Source organism: Syngnathus scovelli, chromosome 1 (assembly GCF_024217435.2).
Source record: "Syngnathus scovelli strain Florida chromosome 1, RoL_Ssco_1.2, whole genome shotgun sequence".
Taxonomy (NCBI): domain Eukaryota; kingdom Metazoa; phylum Chordata; class Actinopteri; order Syngnathiformes; family Syngnathidae; genus Syngnathus; species Syngnathus scovelli.
Window position 1 is genome coordinate 12,415,748 of NC_090847.1, and position 17,457 is coordinate 12,433,204.

General features: G+C 41.2%; 1 protein-coding gene across 28 annotated transcripts in view; it reads left to right on the forward strand.

The window, feature by feature from the left end:
* LOC125988574 (protocadherin gamma-C5) overlaps positions 1-17,457 on the forward strand; it is a 239,431-nt gene that overhangs the window by 134,631 nt on the left and 87,343 nt on the right. Inside the window, exon 1 of one of the 28 annotated variants that reach the window (XM_068650651.1) lies at positions 1,434-4,377. The exons of 25 other annotated variants lie outside the window; for them this stretch is intronic. In XM_068650651.1, the coding sequence (XP_068506752.1) occupies positions 1,930-4,377 (2,448 nt within the window). In that variant the 5' untranslated portion in view covers positions 1,434-1,929. Of the gene's footprint in view, positions 1-1,433; positions 4,378-4,970; positions 8,617-17,457 lie in introns of those variants that run through there. 2 more of the 28 variants (XM_068650654.1, XM_068650688.1) reach the window with 2 other exon arrangements.

The following is a 17,457-nucleotide window of genomic DNA, read 5'->3' on the forward strand; positions in this document are numbered from 1 at the left end:
GTGTTGAAGTCTATCTGTCTTTTCCTGGAGAGATGTAGGGGAGAGGACTAACAACCCAACTCCACCCACCCCAACTGGTCAGGAATGACATGGCTAGCAACCCCATTCTGTAAAATATCCCATATGCTACGGAAACAGCATGTATAACTTAAACTGTCAGTAAATAATGTCACAAACGCTTTCTTTTAAAGTTAAAGTTAAAGTCCCAATGATCATCGTCACACACACATCTGGGTGTGGTGAAATTTGTCCTCTGCATTTAACCCATCCCCATGTGATTTTTGATCCATCCCCTGGGGGAGAGGGGAGCAGCGCGCAGCAGCGGTGCCGCGCTCGGGAATCATTTGGTGATCTAACCCCCCAATTCCAACCCTTAATGCTGAGTGCCAAGCAGGGAGGCAATGGGTCCCATTTCTATAGTCTTTGGTATGACCCGGCCGGGGTTTGAACCCACAACCTTCCAGTCTCAGGGCGGACACTCTACTACTAGGCCACTGAGCTGGTTTTAGTCACCTAGTTGCTACAATCAACATTTTAAAACGTTGTGTCAGTCCAATAACCACAGCAGGACGTTCTGAACGCTGCATTCTAATGCGTTTTTCAAAAGGAAATTAATTTCAAAATAAAAGTGTAAACAGTGAATTATTTAAAATATATTTGTTTGTATTTTCGTATCATAGAACCACCAGCATACAAACGGATCCTCTTCTAAGCACAAATATTTGATGTAGTATACAGGTGTGATTGTTAATTAAATTAAAAAAAAATATATATATATATATATATATATATATATATATATATATATATATATCAACGTGGTAATCTATCCATTTTCTGAACCGCTTCGTCCCCACGGGGGTCGCGGGCGTGCTGGAGCCTATCCCAGCCGTCAACGGGCAGTAGGCGGGGGACACCCTGAACCGGTTGCCAGCCAATCGCAGGGCACACAGAGACAAACAACTAGCCGCACTCGCACTCACACCTAGGGACAATTTGGAGTGCTCAATCGGCCTACCAAGCATGTTTTTGGGATGTGGGAGGAAACCCACGCAGGCCCGGGGAGAACATGCAAACTCCACACAGGGAGGGCCGGAGGTGGAATCGAACCCGTACCCTCCTAACTGTGAGGCGCACGTGCTACCCAGTGCGCCACCGAGCCTAACGTGGTAATACGCAGTTTAAACTTTTGACAACCATAATTATTTAACGTTTCCGTGTTATCCCAATCGTCGAGCTGCAATGTCGCTGTCCACGGAAGGTCGCTGGAAGGTTTTTTTGGTTTTTTTTAGGGACCGCTCAGGCGCCCCACCGTCGCTCAGTTTGACATTACAGTGCAGCATCGTTGCAAGACGTCTTCAAAAAGTTTAAAAATAATTTGGGGGAAAATCATTGACAAATACGACTACCTAATAATAATAATAAATAATAATAATAGTAATAATAATAATAATAATATCACACCTGGTGCAACGTTTTTAAGCTGTTCTGTTACACTCCCATGAATAGCTAACTAGAAGATTAGAATAAATTATTGTTTTGTCTTTTTTTTCAAAAACGTTATTCATTTTGGATGTTTTTTGTTTATAGGTGTTTTCTGTACATATTTTTAAACGAAGCAAGGGCAATTTTGTAATTACTTTTGAGAGTTATGAGTGTCCATTACTTTTGTTGCGCGTCACTCGTTCTTACACGTTTTAGACTCTAAGAGACGCTGTTGGCTTGGATATGATTTTCCCGGTGTTGTCGTCATGCAGTCCTCCCTATTGACGAGGCACGAGAAGAGATTTTGTCTTTTGTTAGTGGTGAAGGCAAGTGAAGGAACAGCAATCTCATGCCTCACATTGGTTTGCGTGGAAAGAAGTGAATTGATCAGTAAACGAAGTATTAATCCATTACAAGGACATAACTCCTCTCTTTTTTGTAATCATGGATAATGACGGACATCTTTCTTTCTCACGGACAAAATGGAGGTTGTTTTATGGATGGATACGGAAAGTAGGAACGCTCATTTTTCTGCTTCGTTTGGTAACCACGGTAGGGGGTCAAATTCGTTATTCTATTCCGGAGGAGATGAAAAAAGGATCCGTGATTGGAAACGTGGTGCAAGATCTCGGTTTGGATATGAAGAGACTCATAGCGGGACGAGCGCGTATCGTGACGGGAGAAAACATACAATACACGGAGCTGAAGACAGACAAAGGGCTACTGGTCGTCAGAGACAGAATAGACCGAGAGGAGCTTTGCGGAGATGTGACGCCATGTAGCTTCAGCTTTGAGATCATTTTAGAAAATCCGATCGAGCTGCACAGAATAATTGTTGAAGTTTTGGATATTAATGATCACGCCCCTGTATTTTCAAATAAAGATAAAACTCTCTTATTTGAAATAAGTGAATCAGCTGCAGTCGGAGTGCGCTTTCCTCTGCAGAGTGCAGAGGATCAAGATGTGGGGCAAAATGCATTGCAAAATTACATTTTGTCACCAAACGATAATTTTATAATAAATCAGCATGCAAATCCGGATGGCAGTAAATATGTCGAAATGGTGCTTCAAAAGCCTTTAGACAGAGAGCGACATCCCCGTTTGTCATTAAAATTAATTGCACTTGATGGAGGAACACCACAGAGATCTGGTACTGTAAATATAGGAATAAATGTTTTAGATGTAAATGATAATGAACCCGTATTTAACCAATCAGTATATAAGGCCACTGTTATGGAAAACACAATGAAAGGCACAAGTGTAATTACGGTAAATGCTACAGACGCTGACAGCGGTTCAAATGGACTCATGTCTTACAGTTTGTCTCAAACAAAAGGAGGCGCAACAGAGGTTTTTCATATTGATGAAAACACTGGCAAAATTTATGTTTCTGGTCAAATAGACTTTGAAAAGAACAAAAAGTATGAAGTGAGGGTGGAAGCAAAAGATCAAGGTGGATTGACTGGGACCAGTAAAGTTATATTTGACGTTATTGACGTAAATGACAACGCTCCAGTAATTAATATAATGTCATTTTCCAGTCCTCTGTCTGAGGATTCACCTCCTGGTACAACAGTTGCAGTTCTGAACATAAAAGATGTTGATTCTGATAGAAATGGACAAATTAAATGTTTCATTGATGGGAAATTTCCCTTTAAATTAGAGACATCTCTGACAAACTATTATAATTTAATTTCAGATCAATTTTTTGATAGAGAATCTGTTTCAGAATATAACATAACAATTACAGCCACGGATCTCGGAACGCCTCCGCTTTCTAGCTCAACAAAGTTACATCTTAGAATATCAGACGTTAATGACAATGCACCAATATTTGATGAGAATATTTATTTAGCTTATGTGGCAGAGAATAATTCTCCAGGCATTTCCATATTTGCTGTCACTGCTCGAGATGCTGATTGGAATCAAAACGCCAGAATATCTTATCTCTTGGAGAACACACAGATAAGTGGCAGTCCAGTTTCTACTTTTGTTTCTTTAAATTCTGAAACCGGTGTTCTCAGTGCCATTCGATCGTTTGATTATGAGCAAATTAAACAAGTGGACTTGGTGGTTAGAGCGCAAGATGGAGGTTCCCCTCCCCTCAGCAGCAACACGAGCGTTCGCATCCTGATCCAGGACCAGAACGACAACACCCCTCAGGTGCTGTACCCGGTGCAGACGGGCGGCTCGCTGCTGGCCGAAATGGTGCCTCGTTCGGCCGACGTGGGCTACCTGGTGACCAAAGTGGTAGCCGTGGATGTGGACTCTGGCCAGAACGCCTGGCTCTCCTATCAAGTACACAAAGCCACGGACAGGGCGCTGTTTGAAGTGGGCCTCCACAATGGAGAAATCCGAACTGTCCGCCAAGTGACTGATAAAGATGCTGTCAAGCAAAGACTGACTGTTGTGGTGGAGGACAACGGGCAGCCCTCTCGTTCAGCCACAGTCATTGTGAACGTGGCGGTGGCCGACAGCTTCCCTGAGGTTCTCTCAGAGTTCACTGACTTGAGCATGCACGACAAGGAGTACAATGACAAGCTGACTTTTTACTTAGTATTGGCGTTGGCTGTGGTCTCCTTCCTCTTCATCACCTGCTTGCTGCTCATCATAGCAGTCAAAGTGTACAGGTGGAGACAGTCTCGCGTCCTGTACCACTCCAACCTGCCCGTCATCCCGTACTATCCACCTCGGTACTCAGATACTTTGGGTTCGGGGACTCTCCCGCACGTGTACAATTATGAGGTGTGCAGGACCACTGACTCTAGAAAAAGTGACATGAAGAATATGCAAGCCATGAGTCAAAGTTTGGTGAGTGTGGATGGAGCTGACACTGTCACGCCACATGTGAACAAGGAGCTGTCAGGAAACTTTTCACAGATGTCAACCTTGGTGAGTTAGTATTACACCATTCTTTCGCTGTTTTTGTATCTTATATATGTATTGCTCTCAGCGGTTCATTTCCATCAACTTATTTTTAATTGGATGGCATCTTAAATACAAATCTCTTGTGGTGCATAAGGCCAAATAAGTGTAGTTTTGTGAATAATTAAAGCGTGTGTTAAATAATAACTTCAGGCACTTCTTATTATGCAAGATAAACATATTAATAATTAAAGAAACGAGTTTAAAATTGTGACAAATAACTAGATAAATCCAATACTTCTTTTGAGACACTAATTTTCTGGAAGGAGGTTGGGGGTTCATAAAAAACATCTTTTACTGTTCCACATTTAATAATTGCATGAGGTAGCCTGTACCAAAATGTTAAAAAAATATATATGACAACTTCAATTTACAAATAATATCTAGATAAAAATCAGTACACCTTGTTTTAACTTTTCAACGTTCATGGTAGCCCGTCCGAGCTGACACCGGCTAAAGCGACTCTGCGGTTTTTCTCTTTTGTGCGAGATGATGGAAATGCAAGGCACAAAAATTCTTTGTCCATCTGGAAAAGGGTATTTACTTAAATTAAAGTATTTACTTTCTTGCACAGCAGTCTGCGTATAGCAATGCAAAAAATACTTCAACAGTATATTTGTCAGTCATGCAAACGTTCGAAGAAAAGAAAAATATTACAATGCGTATGCGATACTTACGCTGGCGCGACCAACATGGGTATTGCAGTTTTATCATAGGCTGACGACACGACAGCTCGGCAAAAACAGGAAGTGACATCTTGATGAAGTCAAAGGTCCCACAATCGGAATAAATAAAACAAAACGTATAATTTCAAGACTAACCATAAAATGAATATGAATAGAAGGATATACATAAAATTAAACCGTAAAATAATATTGAAAATTAATTGTCGGTCAAATAAAATAAAACAAGTATGCATATCTTACACAAGGACCATATATTTGCAACCACTAATGTAGCATTCATTTTAAAATACGTATCAAATACGTAGAGCTTTTTTTTTTCTTTCTTGGCAACGGTCAACCATATCACAATCTTATGCATTCTTTCTTGTTTTATTTGGCAAAATATGATTATAAAATGTTTTCCCAAAGAAACAAATATAATTTTAAACTCTTGCATATGTAACCCATTCAAGGTTGCAAAATATAAATTAACATCATCAAACGTCAAGCAGAGGGTGTGTTTGGTGTTTATAGATTGGTCGCCTGGACCTTGGTTTGTGTTAAAATATTTTTTTAGGTTCATATGTGACAGAGTGCTTGTGGCTGTTATATATTCTTCAGGACCTTTGTATAGGTGCAATGCATGTGGCTGTTATATATTCTTCAGGACCTTAGTATAGGTGCAGCTGTGTGTTACAGAATGTCAAAGATTTAATGACAATACATTGTCATAATCTAAATTATTCTATTTAGGAAAACACTTGATTTTCATCTTTTTTTTTGTAACTGTATTATAAAAGTGCTGGAATACACAGGCGACTGATAAGGAATTGCCTCTACCATAAATAAATGCTGGGGGCCTGCAGTTTGACTGAATGGACTCTTAGGGCCGCTGTAGACCACAAACTGCGGCAGGCTGGCTCTGATGGTTTCTGCTGTAACCACCCATGTTATTTGGACATATTAGAAGAAGACAACGACAAAGAACGCGCATTCGAGCCATCACACACTTGGAAAACGCGCGATTCAACCATTTGGATTTACCTTTTTCCTATGGATATTTAGCAGAGGAATTCATTACCTTAATCAAACTAGTATTAATTTGATGAGATGGTTTTTCATTTATTTTTGGCAGGAAAATAGTCGAATTTATAGAACAATGGCAAGGCAAGTGCTGCTCTTTATTTTTTCTCTCTCCGTCGGTTCAGTGTTCGGGCAGGTCAGTTACTCCATCCCGGAGGAGATGCCCAAAGGATCTCTCGTTGGAAACATAGCTCATGATTTAGGTTTGCAGACCAAACGTATGGTGACCGGCAAAGCGCGCATTTATAACCGAGATGGTGACAATTACGTTGAGTTGAATAGAGACAGAGGAGTCATCCTGTTGAAAGAAAGGATTGACAGAGAGGCGCTCTGCAGACAGACGACGCCTTGCGCTTTACATTTTCAAATTGTTTTAGAAAACCCCATGCAATTTTACAGCATTACAGTTCAAGTTACTGACATTAATGACAATGCGCCAACGTTTAACAGGGGCGAAATGAAATTTAAAATAAGCGAGTCAGCAGTCATTGGAGCTAAATTTGTTTTAGAGAAGGCTGTAGATCTTGACGTCGGAACTAACGGCGTTAATAATTATGAATTAAAACCTTCGGGTCATTTTGCTCTTAAGTTGGAAAATAACGCAGATGGAAATAAAAATGTGGAAATGGTTTTAAAGAAGCCTTTAGACAGAGAGAAAGAGGAGCAGATGTCTCTCGTGCTTACTGCTGTGGATGGAGGAGAGCCTCGTATGTCGGGAACGATGATGATTCTTGTTACAGTGTTAGACGCTAATGATAATGCCCCAATTTTTACACAACACACATACAAAGCTATTGTACCGGAGAATTCTGCTGTAGGCACAATTGTGGCAACTGTTTCTGCGACTGATGCAGATCAGGGCTCGAACGCCAAAATATCGTATTCTTTAAGCGATGCCCAAAATGATATTAGAAGCCTATTCGACATCAATAAAGAAACTGGTGAAGTGACGTTGATAGGAATAATTGATTTTGAGCAGTCTCGTAACTATCAAATAAATATCCTCGCCAGTGATGAAGGGGGCCTCACAGATTCGTGCAAAATAATCGTTGATGTGCAAGACCTCAATGATAATGAGCCTAAAATAAGCATTATGTCAAAGTCAAATATTATTTCAGAAAATGCAGAGATCAATACCGTTGTTACCATGATAAATATAGACGATAAAGACTCTGGAGATAATGGAAATGTTGTTTGTTTCTTAAATGAAGACATACCATTTACATTAAAAACCTCAACAAATAACTTTTATACCTTAGTGACAGATAGTGAATTAGACAGAGAGCGGTCACGTGAGTATAATATCACAGTGATGTGTAACGATGAGGGCGTGCCTCCCCTCTCCAGTAGTGTCACTCTCGCTTTGCACATCTCAGATGTGAATGACAATGCGCCTGTCTTTGAGAGGAGCTCATACCTGGCCTACATTGTAGAAAACAACACACCAGGTCTCTCCATATTCACTATAAAAGCCAGTGATGCTGACTGGAACCAGAATGCTCGTCTTTCTTACATCCTAGAGGACTCTTCAGTTAACGGAGTTCCAGTCTCCTCATATGTGTCTGTTAGTACTGAAAGTGGAGTCATCCATGCAGTGCGCTCTTTTGACTATGAGCAACTGAAAGAGTTCCATTTCCGTGTCAGAGCGCAGGATGGAGGCTCCCCTCCCCTCAGCAGCAACACGAGCGTTCACATCCTGATCCAGGACCAGAATGACAACGCCCCTCAGGTGCTGTACCCGGTGCAGACTGGCGGCTCGCTGCTGGCCGAAATGGTGCCTCGTTCGGCCGACATGGGCTATCTGGTGACCAAAGTGGTGGCCGTGGACGTGGACTCTGGCCAGAACGCCTGGCTCTCCTATCAAGTGCACAAAGCCACAGACAGGGCGCTGTTTGAAGTGGGACTCCACAATGGAGAAATCCGAACGGTCCGCCAAGTGACTGATAAAGATGCAGTCAAGCAAAGACTGACTGTTGTGGTGGAGGACAACGGGCAGCCCTCTCGTTCAGCCACAGTCATTGTGAACGTGGCGGTGGCCGACAGCTTCCCTGAGGTGCTCTCAGAGTTCACTGACTTGAGCATGCACGACAAGGAGTACAATGACAAGCTGACTTTTTACTTAGTGTTGGCGCTGGCTGTGGTCTCCTTCCTCTTCATCACCTGCTTGCTGCTCATCATCGCAGTCAAAGTGTACAGGTGGAGACAGTCTCGTGTCCTGTACCACTCCAACCTGCCCGTCATCCCCTACTATCCACCGCGGTACTCGGATACTTTGGGGACTGGGACCCTCCCACATGTGTACAATTACGAGGTGTGCAGGACCACTGACTCTAGAAAAACTGACATGAAGAACATGCAAGCCATGAGTCAAAGTTTGGTGAGTGTGGATGGAGATGATGGTGAACTGCCACATGGGAATAAAGAGCTGTCTGGAAATTTCTCACAGTTGTCAACATTGGTGAGTGAAGATTTCAACATTCCTAATCTGTTATATGGCAGTCAGCATGGGTCCACAATTATACAATGGGGTCACGGCCTGCAAATCCACAAGTCAAGAAATCATGTTTAGTACCCAAAATATAGTCTTTGAGAAGAGCTGCAATGTCGCTGTCCACGGTGCTGGAAGTGTTTCTGTTTTTGTTAGGGACCACTCAGGCGCCCCACCGTCGCCCAGTTTGACATTACAGTGCAGCATTGTTGCAAGACGTCTTCAGAAAGTTTAAAAAATATTATTGGGCAAATCAATGACAAATACGACTACCAAATAATAATAATAATAATAATAATAATAATAATAATAATGATAATAATAATAATAATAATAATAATCACACCTGGTGCCATTTTTTAAGCTGTTCTGTTAAACTCCCATGAATAGCTAACAAGACGATTAGAATAAATTATTGTTTTGTCTTTTTTTCAAAGACGTTATTAATTTTGGATGTTTTTTGTTTATGGGTGTTTTCTGTACATATTTTTAAACGAATCAAGGGCAATATTGTAATTACTTTTGAGAGTTATGAGTGGCCATTACTTTTGTTGTGCGTCGCTCGTTCTTACACGTTTTAGACTCTAAGAGACGCTGTTGGCTTGGATATGATTTTCCCGGTGTTGTCGTCATGCAGTCCTCCCTATTGACGAGGCACTGGAAGAGAATTTGTCTTTTGTTAGTGGTGAGGGCAAGTGAAGGAATAGCAATCTCATGCCTCACATTGGTTTGCGTGTAAAGAGGTGAATTGATCAGTAAACATAGTATTAATCCATTACAAGGACATAACGCCTCTCTTTTTTTGTAATCATGGATAATCACGGACATCTTTCTTTCTCACGGACAAAATGGAGGTTGTTTTGTGGATGGATGCGGAAAGTAGGAACGCTTATTTTTCTGCTTCGTTTGGTAACCACGGTAGGTGGTCAAATTCGTTATTCTATTCCGGAGGAGATGAAAAAAGGCTCCGTGATTGGAAACGTGGCGCAAGATCTCGGTTTGGATATGAAGAGACTCATAGCTGGACGAGCGCGCATCGTGACGGGAGAAAACATTCAATACACGGAGCTGAATACAGACAAAGGGCTACTGGTCGTCAGTGACAGAATAGACCGAGAGGAGCTTTGCGGAGATGTGACGCCATGCAGTTTTAGCTTTGAGATCATTTTAGAAAATCCGATCGAGCTGCACAGAATAATTGTTGAGGTTTTGGATATTAATGATCACGCCCCAGTATTTTCAAATAAAGATAAAACTCTCTTATTTGAAATAAGTGAATCAGCAGCAGTCGGAGTGCGCTTTCCTCTGCAGAGTGCCGAGGATCAAGATGTGGGGCAAAATGCATTGCAAAATTACATTTTGTCGCCAAACGAGAATTTTATCTTAAATCAGCATGCAAATCCGGATGGCAGTAAATACGTTGAAATGGTGCTTCAGAAGCCTTTAGACAGGGAGCGACATCCTCGTTTGTCATTAAAATTAATTGCACTTGATGGAGGAACACCGCAGAGAACTGGCACTGTAAATATAGAAATAAATGTGTTAGATGCAAATGATAATGAACCTGTATTTAACCAATCAGTCTATAAGGCCACTGTTATGGAAAACACAATGAAAGGCACAAGTGTAATTACGGTAAATGCTACAGACGCTGACAGCGGTTCAAATGGACTCATCTCTTACAGTTTGTCTCAAACAAAAGGAAGTGCAGCAGAGGTTTTTCATATTGATGAAAACACTGGCAAAATTTATGTGTCTGGTCAAGTGGACTTTGAAAAGAACAAAAAGTACGAAGTGAGGGTGGAAGCAAAAGATCAAGGTGGATTGACTGGGACCAGTAAAGTTATATTTGATGTTATTGACATAAATGACAACGCTCCATTAATTAATATAATGTCATTTTCCAGTCCTCTGTCTGAGGATTCAGCTCCTGGTACAACAGTTGCAGTTCTTAACATAAAAGATGTTGATTCTGATAGAAATGGACAAATTAAATGTTTCATTGATGGAAAACTTCCCTTTAAATTGGAGACATCCCTGACAAACTATTATAATTTGATTTCGGATCAATTTTTTGATAGAGAATCTGTTTCGGAATATAACATAAAAATTACAGCCACTGATCTCGGAACACCTCCGCTTTCTAGCTCTATAAAGTTACATCTTAGAATCTCAGACGTGAATGACAATGCACCAATATTTGATAAAAATATTTATTCAGCTTATTTGGCAGAGAATAATTCTCCAGGCATCTCCATATTTGCTGTCACCGCTCGAGACGCTGATTGGAATCAAAATGCGAGAATATCTTATCTTTTAGAGGACACACAGATAAGTGGCAGTCCAGTGTCTACTTTTGTCTCTTTAAATTCTGAAACCGGTGTTCTCAGTGCAGTTCGATCATTTGATTATGAGCAAATTAAACAACTGGACTTGGTGGTTAGAGCGCAGGATGGAGGCTCCCCTCCCCTCAGCAGCAACGCGAGCGTTCGCATCCTGATCCAGGACCAGAACGACAATGCCCCTCAGGTGCTGTACCCGGTGCAGACGGGCGGCTCGCTGCTGGCCGAAATGGTGCCTCGTTCAGCAGACGTGGACTACCTAGTGACCAAAGTAGTGGCCGTGGACGTGGACTCTGGCCAGAACGCCTGGCTCTCCTATCAAGTGCACAAAGCCACAGACCGGGCGCTGTTTGAAGTGGGCCTCCACAATGGAGAAATCCGAACAGTCCGCCAAGTGACTGATAAAGATGCTGTCAAACAAAGACTGACTGTCGTGGTGGAAGACAACGGGCAGCCCTCTCGTTCAGCCACAGTCATTGTGAACGTGGCGGTGGCCGACAGCTTCCCTGAGGTGCTCTCAGAGTTCACTGACATGAGCATGCACGACAAGGAGTACAATGACAAGCTGACGTTTTACTTAGTCTTGGCGCTGGCTGTGGTCTCCTTCCTCTTCATCACCTGCTTGGTACTCATTATAGCAGTCAAAGTGTACAGGTGGAGACAGTCTCGCGTCCTCTACCACTCCAACCTGCCCGTCATCCCGTACTATCCACCACGGTACTCGGATACTTTGGGAACGGGGACTCTCCCACATGTGTACAATTACGAGGTGTGCAGAACCACCGACTCCAGAAAAAGTGACTGTAAAATGGACAGAGCTGCTAGTCAGAATTTGCTAGTCATGGACCGCAGTTCCACAGGGACCATGCAGAAGATACACTGTCATAAGAACATCCTGGATGAACCGGATTCTCCTATAGAGGTTAGTTCGTAACATTTTCTTGTGAAGTTCCTGGTCCTGTTTTGGGTTAGTGACCTATTTGTTATTAGTAACGTAGTATATCTCAGTTATAATCCTATGACTTCAATTAAGTGTAAATGTTGAAGATGATAGGCATTGTTTCAATCCCCCTGATTTTAAAACAAAGAAATATAAGGAGTTATAGTTGAGTGCAATTTCAGAACTATGGATAGTTTTTTAAATGGGCTAATTTCTTTGTTAGGTGTTGAATTCTTCAGACTTGAAATGTATCCTTATTTTCCATTCCAACTATCCATTGCTATTTTACTTCATTGCTGTCAAGTTCATATTCAAGCTGTCATTGCAATCTAATATCGAATCTACCTGAACTAAATAGAAACACTTGCATTCAATAATACTTTTCTGTATGTTTGGTAACGGTTGTGTTTATGCATATCTTCATAAAGTTGTTTTATACATTAAAATTGCAATATTTGATTAGCAAATAAGTGGTGGTAATAAGTAGCTCGTGACCCAAAAAAAGATATTCAAAATGGATCAACTAATGGCGTAAAACACTCTTGTGACTAGAGTACTGAGATGTGCAGTATAGTACATTTGATTGGATTAAAAAAAGGCTTATTTACCTCAAGCATTTTCTTTTTTTTCTTTTTTTTTTTTAAACATGTTGGATTTGCGCTTAGCACGCCTACCTGCATAATGAGGGCGATGTGCATCCAAATCTTTGTTCGAGCATCTTTATCTCTCAGGTCAAAACAACCTGAAAACAACCTAACCACACCAAATGTGCCTCCTCATGCACAAGCAAAATATAAAATGGTTAGACTGGTGGGCAAATGTTATCCCTCCAAATTTTTCTTGTATTATTCCATTAGCTACTCCTAAAATTATGTTCTTGCGTCGACAAATTGCCCTTGAACATTTCTATGAATTATTTTGCCATTTTCAAGCAGATTGACTTTCAAATATCTAATTTTATCTTATTTGTACATGTCTCTATCATGATGCTTTGTGAAAACAATTTGGTTAGAAACGTATATGAATCCCAGGTGCCTCTGCCATAATATCAGACAAAAGTTATAGTGAACAGATGTCAAGACTGTTAAAAATAATAGAACTTCGCCTGAATGTTGTTTTTGTGTGCATGCATGTGTGTCCGTGCGAGTCGCGTGCGCTTGTGTGTAATTGTAGAGCGTGTGGATTAGCCCATTTTTCTGACAAATGGTAGGTTGTCTAGTTGTTCATTGGACTATCATGCATAGTTGTTCTTTTAAATCAAAACTCTTGATAATGAGTGGCCAATATATACTACGTTCACCTCTCCCTATATGTCATCATAGTTAGCCTCCTTTAAGTATCTTAATATTGGAGTGCATATGATTTTTTCTCTTTGAAAATTGTTTCAAGAGTTCATGTGAATTTGACATTTTACCTCAGCTGCCCTCCCCTGACACTTTCATGTCTGATAATTCAAAATAAATATACTAATTGCAAAATTACTGAAAGACATTCCCCATTTTGAAGAGAAATTGAAATTTACCAATAATCCTTTACTTCTATTTTGGTCTATAATATTTGTACAGACTTATTACGGAGCCCGGGATACTCATTTATCAATATATCCTTTAATCACTGACATTGGAAACTTGAGTCGATCTGCACTCGTTAAATTCCATAGTTTTCTTTAAATGACTGCAAGTTAATTATCACACTGTGACAAAACATTGTAAATGTTTCTTTGTAAACGGTAGCAAAGTTATATGTGCAATCATATCATCAGAAATCAATCATAAAAAAAATATTGCTCGGTTAATGAAAGATAATCTCTAAATGTTTTGCAATTTTCTTTAAATGTGGTAATATTGTTAAACCTACGTGGACGTGGTGGCAGTGTGAAAAACACGCATAGACTGTTTGTGACACGTACGTATTTGGTATGTTTATTATAGGGTGCAGTCAGTCATATTGGTGTTCAGTCGTTGAGGCACGTGTATTGTGAATATCTGGTTTGATTCATCCTGCAGTATTGCAATATGGACTCTTAGGGACGCTGTCGACCAAAAAGTAAATGACTGGGTCAGGACTGGAGCTGCTTCTCCATATAACGTCGACATAACACAGTGACAAAGCAACGGGAGGAGAGCGGATCATTTGCCGTGCTTTTCAAATGGGTAGCAAACAAAATACGTGATTGGACCAGAAAACGATATTTACTTCGATTTACAGTGGATAATATTTGACATTAGACTGTGAAAAGGATCATTTTTAGTGGAATATATACAGAGAGGAGCTCTACTGGAGAGGATTGGACAGAACAATGAATGGGCAAGTACCGCTGCTGTTTGTGTCCCTCTTCGCCCTCGATGCAGCGTACGGCCAGGCCAGCTATTCTATTCCGGAGGAAATGACCAGAGGATCTTTAGTGGGACACGTCGCACAGGATTTGGGTTTAGAAATTCAACGTTTGATTTCTGGAAAAGCCAAAATCTATTCGAGGAACAATGAAGAATACATCGAGCTGAGCCGAGAGAAAGGAGTCCTCCTCGTTAAAGAGAGGATCGACAGGGAGGCTCTTTGCGCACACACCGCGCTTTGTGCGCTGCATTTTCGCATAATTTTGGAAAGTCCAATCGAATTTTACGGTGTTACTGTACAGATTACAGACATAAATGATAATGCGCCAAGCTTTGAGAAAAATGAAATGACATTTAAAATAAGTGAGTCTGCGACCATCGGCGCAAAATTCGTTTTAGAAAGGGCCGTCGATCTTGATGTTGGAATTAATAACATTCAAAATTACGAATTAAAACCACCAAATCATTTTGCTCTTAAAGTGCAAAATAACGCAGATGGAAATAAAAACGTGGAAATGGTTTTACAGAAGAATTTAGACAGAGAGAAAGCGGAGCAGATGTCCCTCGTGTTAACTGCTGTAGATGGAGGAGAGCCGCGCTTGTCGGGAACGATGATGATTCTTATTACAGTGTTGGACGTGAATGATAATGCCCCCGTTTTCACACAGCCCACGTACAAAGCTGTTGTTATTGAGAATTCACCTGTAGGAACAATTGTGGCGACTGTATCTGCCTCTGATGCAGATGGGGACTTGAACTCTAAAATTTCATATTCAATAACAAACAGCCTAGAAAGAGTTAGAAATATTTTTAAGATAAATAAGGAAAATGGCCAAGTTTCATTAATTGGAAATATAGATTTTGAAAAATCAAAGAATTTTCAAATCCATTTACTCGCAAGTGACGATGGAGGACTCACGGATTCGTGTAAATTGATTATTGATGTACAAGATGTAAATGACAACAAACCAGAAATAAATATTATGTCCAAGTCAAATGTGATATCAGAAAATGCAGAAATAAACACTGTTGTCACTGTTATCAGCATAGAAGATTTGGATTCAGGAGTAAATGGAATAGTTATATGCTTTATCAATGAAAATATTCCATTTACGCTCAAAACCTCTGAAAATAATTTTTATAGTTTAGTAACGGACAGTGATTTAGACAGAGAGAGTGCATCCGAGTATAACATCACGATAATGTGCTCTGATGAGGGCGTGCCCCCTCTCTCCAGCAGTGTCACGCTCACCTTACACATCTCAGATGTGAATGACAACGCGCCTGTCTTTGAGAGGAGCTCATATGAGGCCTACATTGTGGAAAACAACACACCAGGTCTTTCTGTATTCAGTGTTAAAGCCAGTGATTCAGACTGGAACCAGAATGCTCGTCTTTCGTACATCCTGGAGGACTCCTCAGTTAACGGAGTTCCAGTCTCCTCATATGTGTCTGTTAGTGCTGAAAGTGGAGTCATCCATGCAGTGCGCTCTTTTGACTACGAGCAACTGAAAGAGTTCCAATTCCGTGTCAGAGCACAGGATGGAGGCTCCCCTCCCCTCAGCAGCAACGCGAGCGTTCGCATCCTGATCCAGGACCAGAACGACAACGCCCCTCAGGTCCTGTACCCGGTGCAGACGACCGGCTCGCTGCTGGCCGAAATGGTGCCTCGTTCGGCCGACGTGGGCTACCTGGTGACCAAAGTAGTGGCCGTGGACGTGGACTCTGGCCAAAACGCCTGGCTCTCCTATCAAGTGCACAAAGCCACGGACAGGGCGTTGTTTGAAGTGGGCCTCCACAATGGAGAAATCCGAACTGTCCGCCAAGTGACTGATAAAGATGCTGTCAAACAAAGACTGACTATCGTGGTGGAAGACAACGGGCAGCCCTCTCGTTCAGCCACAGTCATTGTGAACGTGGCGGTGGCCGACAGCTTCCCTGAGGTGCTCTCAGAGTTCACTGATTTGAGCATGCATGACAAGGAGTACAATGACACGCTGACTTTTTACTTAGTCTTGGCGCTGGCTGTGGTCTCCTTCCTCTTCATCACCTGCTTGGTGCTCATCATAGCAGTCAAAGTGTACAGGTGGAGACAGTCTCGCGTCCTGTACCACTCCAACCTGCCCGTCATCCCGTACTATCCACCGCGATACTCTGATACTTTGGGGACTGGGACCCTCCCGCACGTGTACAATTATGAGGTGTGCAGGACCACCGACTCCAGAAAAAGTGACAGAGCTGGTAGTCACAACATGATGACAATGGACCCCAGTTTTACAGCGACCATGCAGAAACTACATAGTGAGAAGCACATCTTGGATGAACCTGACTCTCCTCTTGAGGTTAGTTCATAACTTTGTCCCATGGAGTTCTCCGTCTCGTTTTGGTTCATGACTTAGTTGTTATCAGCAATGTAAGGGCTCCAATTTTTGATCAAGCACGAATATTAATGTTTGACAAGCTTTCATTCTTTTTTTTTTTACTTAGTTTCAGTGGCTCCCTGAGAATCATATTCAAAAGGAAGGTTTCCCACTATCGAGAGCTTACTATTTAGACTCATTCCTATAACTATTGAATAGATAAACTCACATTGTATTATACTCTATTCAACCCGACTCTTAATACAATGCCTTAGTACTATCAATTTCATGTTCAAATGTCTTTAATAAAATATCTTATTTAATGTCCTTCTTATATAAATTGTTACATTAAATTTAATTTGGTCACACCTCTCTTTAACATTTTATTTCATCCATACCCTCATGAAGATGTTTTCCCTATCCACTGATCCCCATTAGAAGAGTCGGATTTGATTACCCTTGAACTGTTGACGTTTTGCAGTTTGTATGAGTTCTTACTGATTACGAGTGAGTTAATAAGCGTGCAAACCTGAAAAGGATGAGATGTGTGGAAAATGCATGGATGGGTAAATAAAGTTAATATGTTAAACACTGCAATGGGTAGAGTGCCCTGGAAAACATGTAGCCTACATTTTCCCTTGTTTACCAAAAAAAGCATCTTACTTTTCTTGGCAGATTTGTAATTAGCGCATCTTCCTTGTAGTCAGTTGATGCATTTTCGATTCATAGTTTGAACATCCCTACATGAAGTTTGCTTGTCTTCCCTGTTCTTTCATGTCTCCAACATTCCAAAAACATTTGTTCGGTTGACTCAAGGTGATTTTTACCACTTT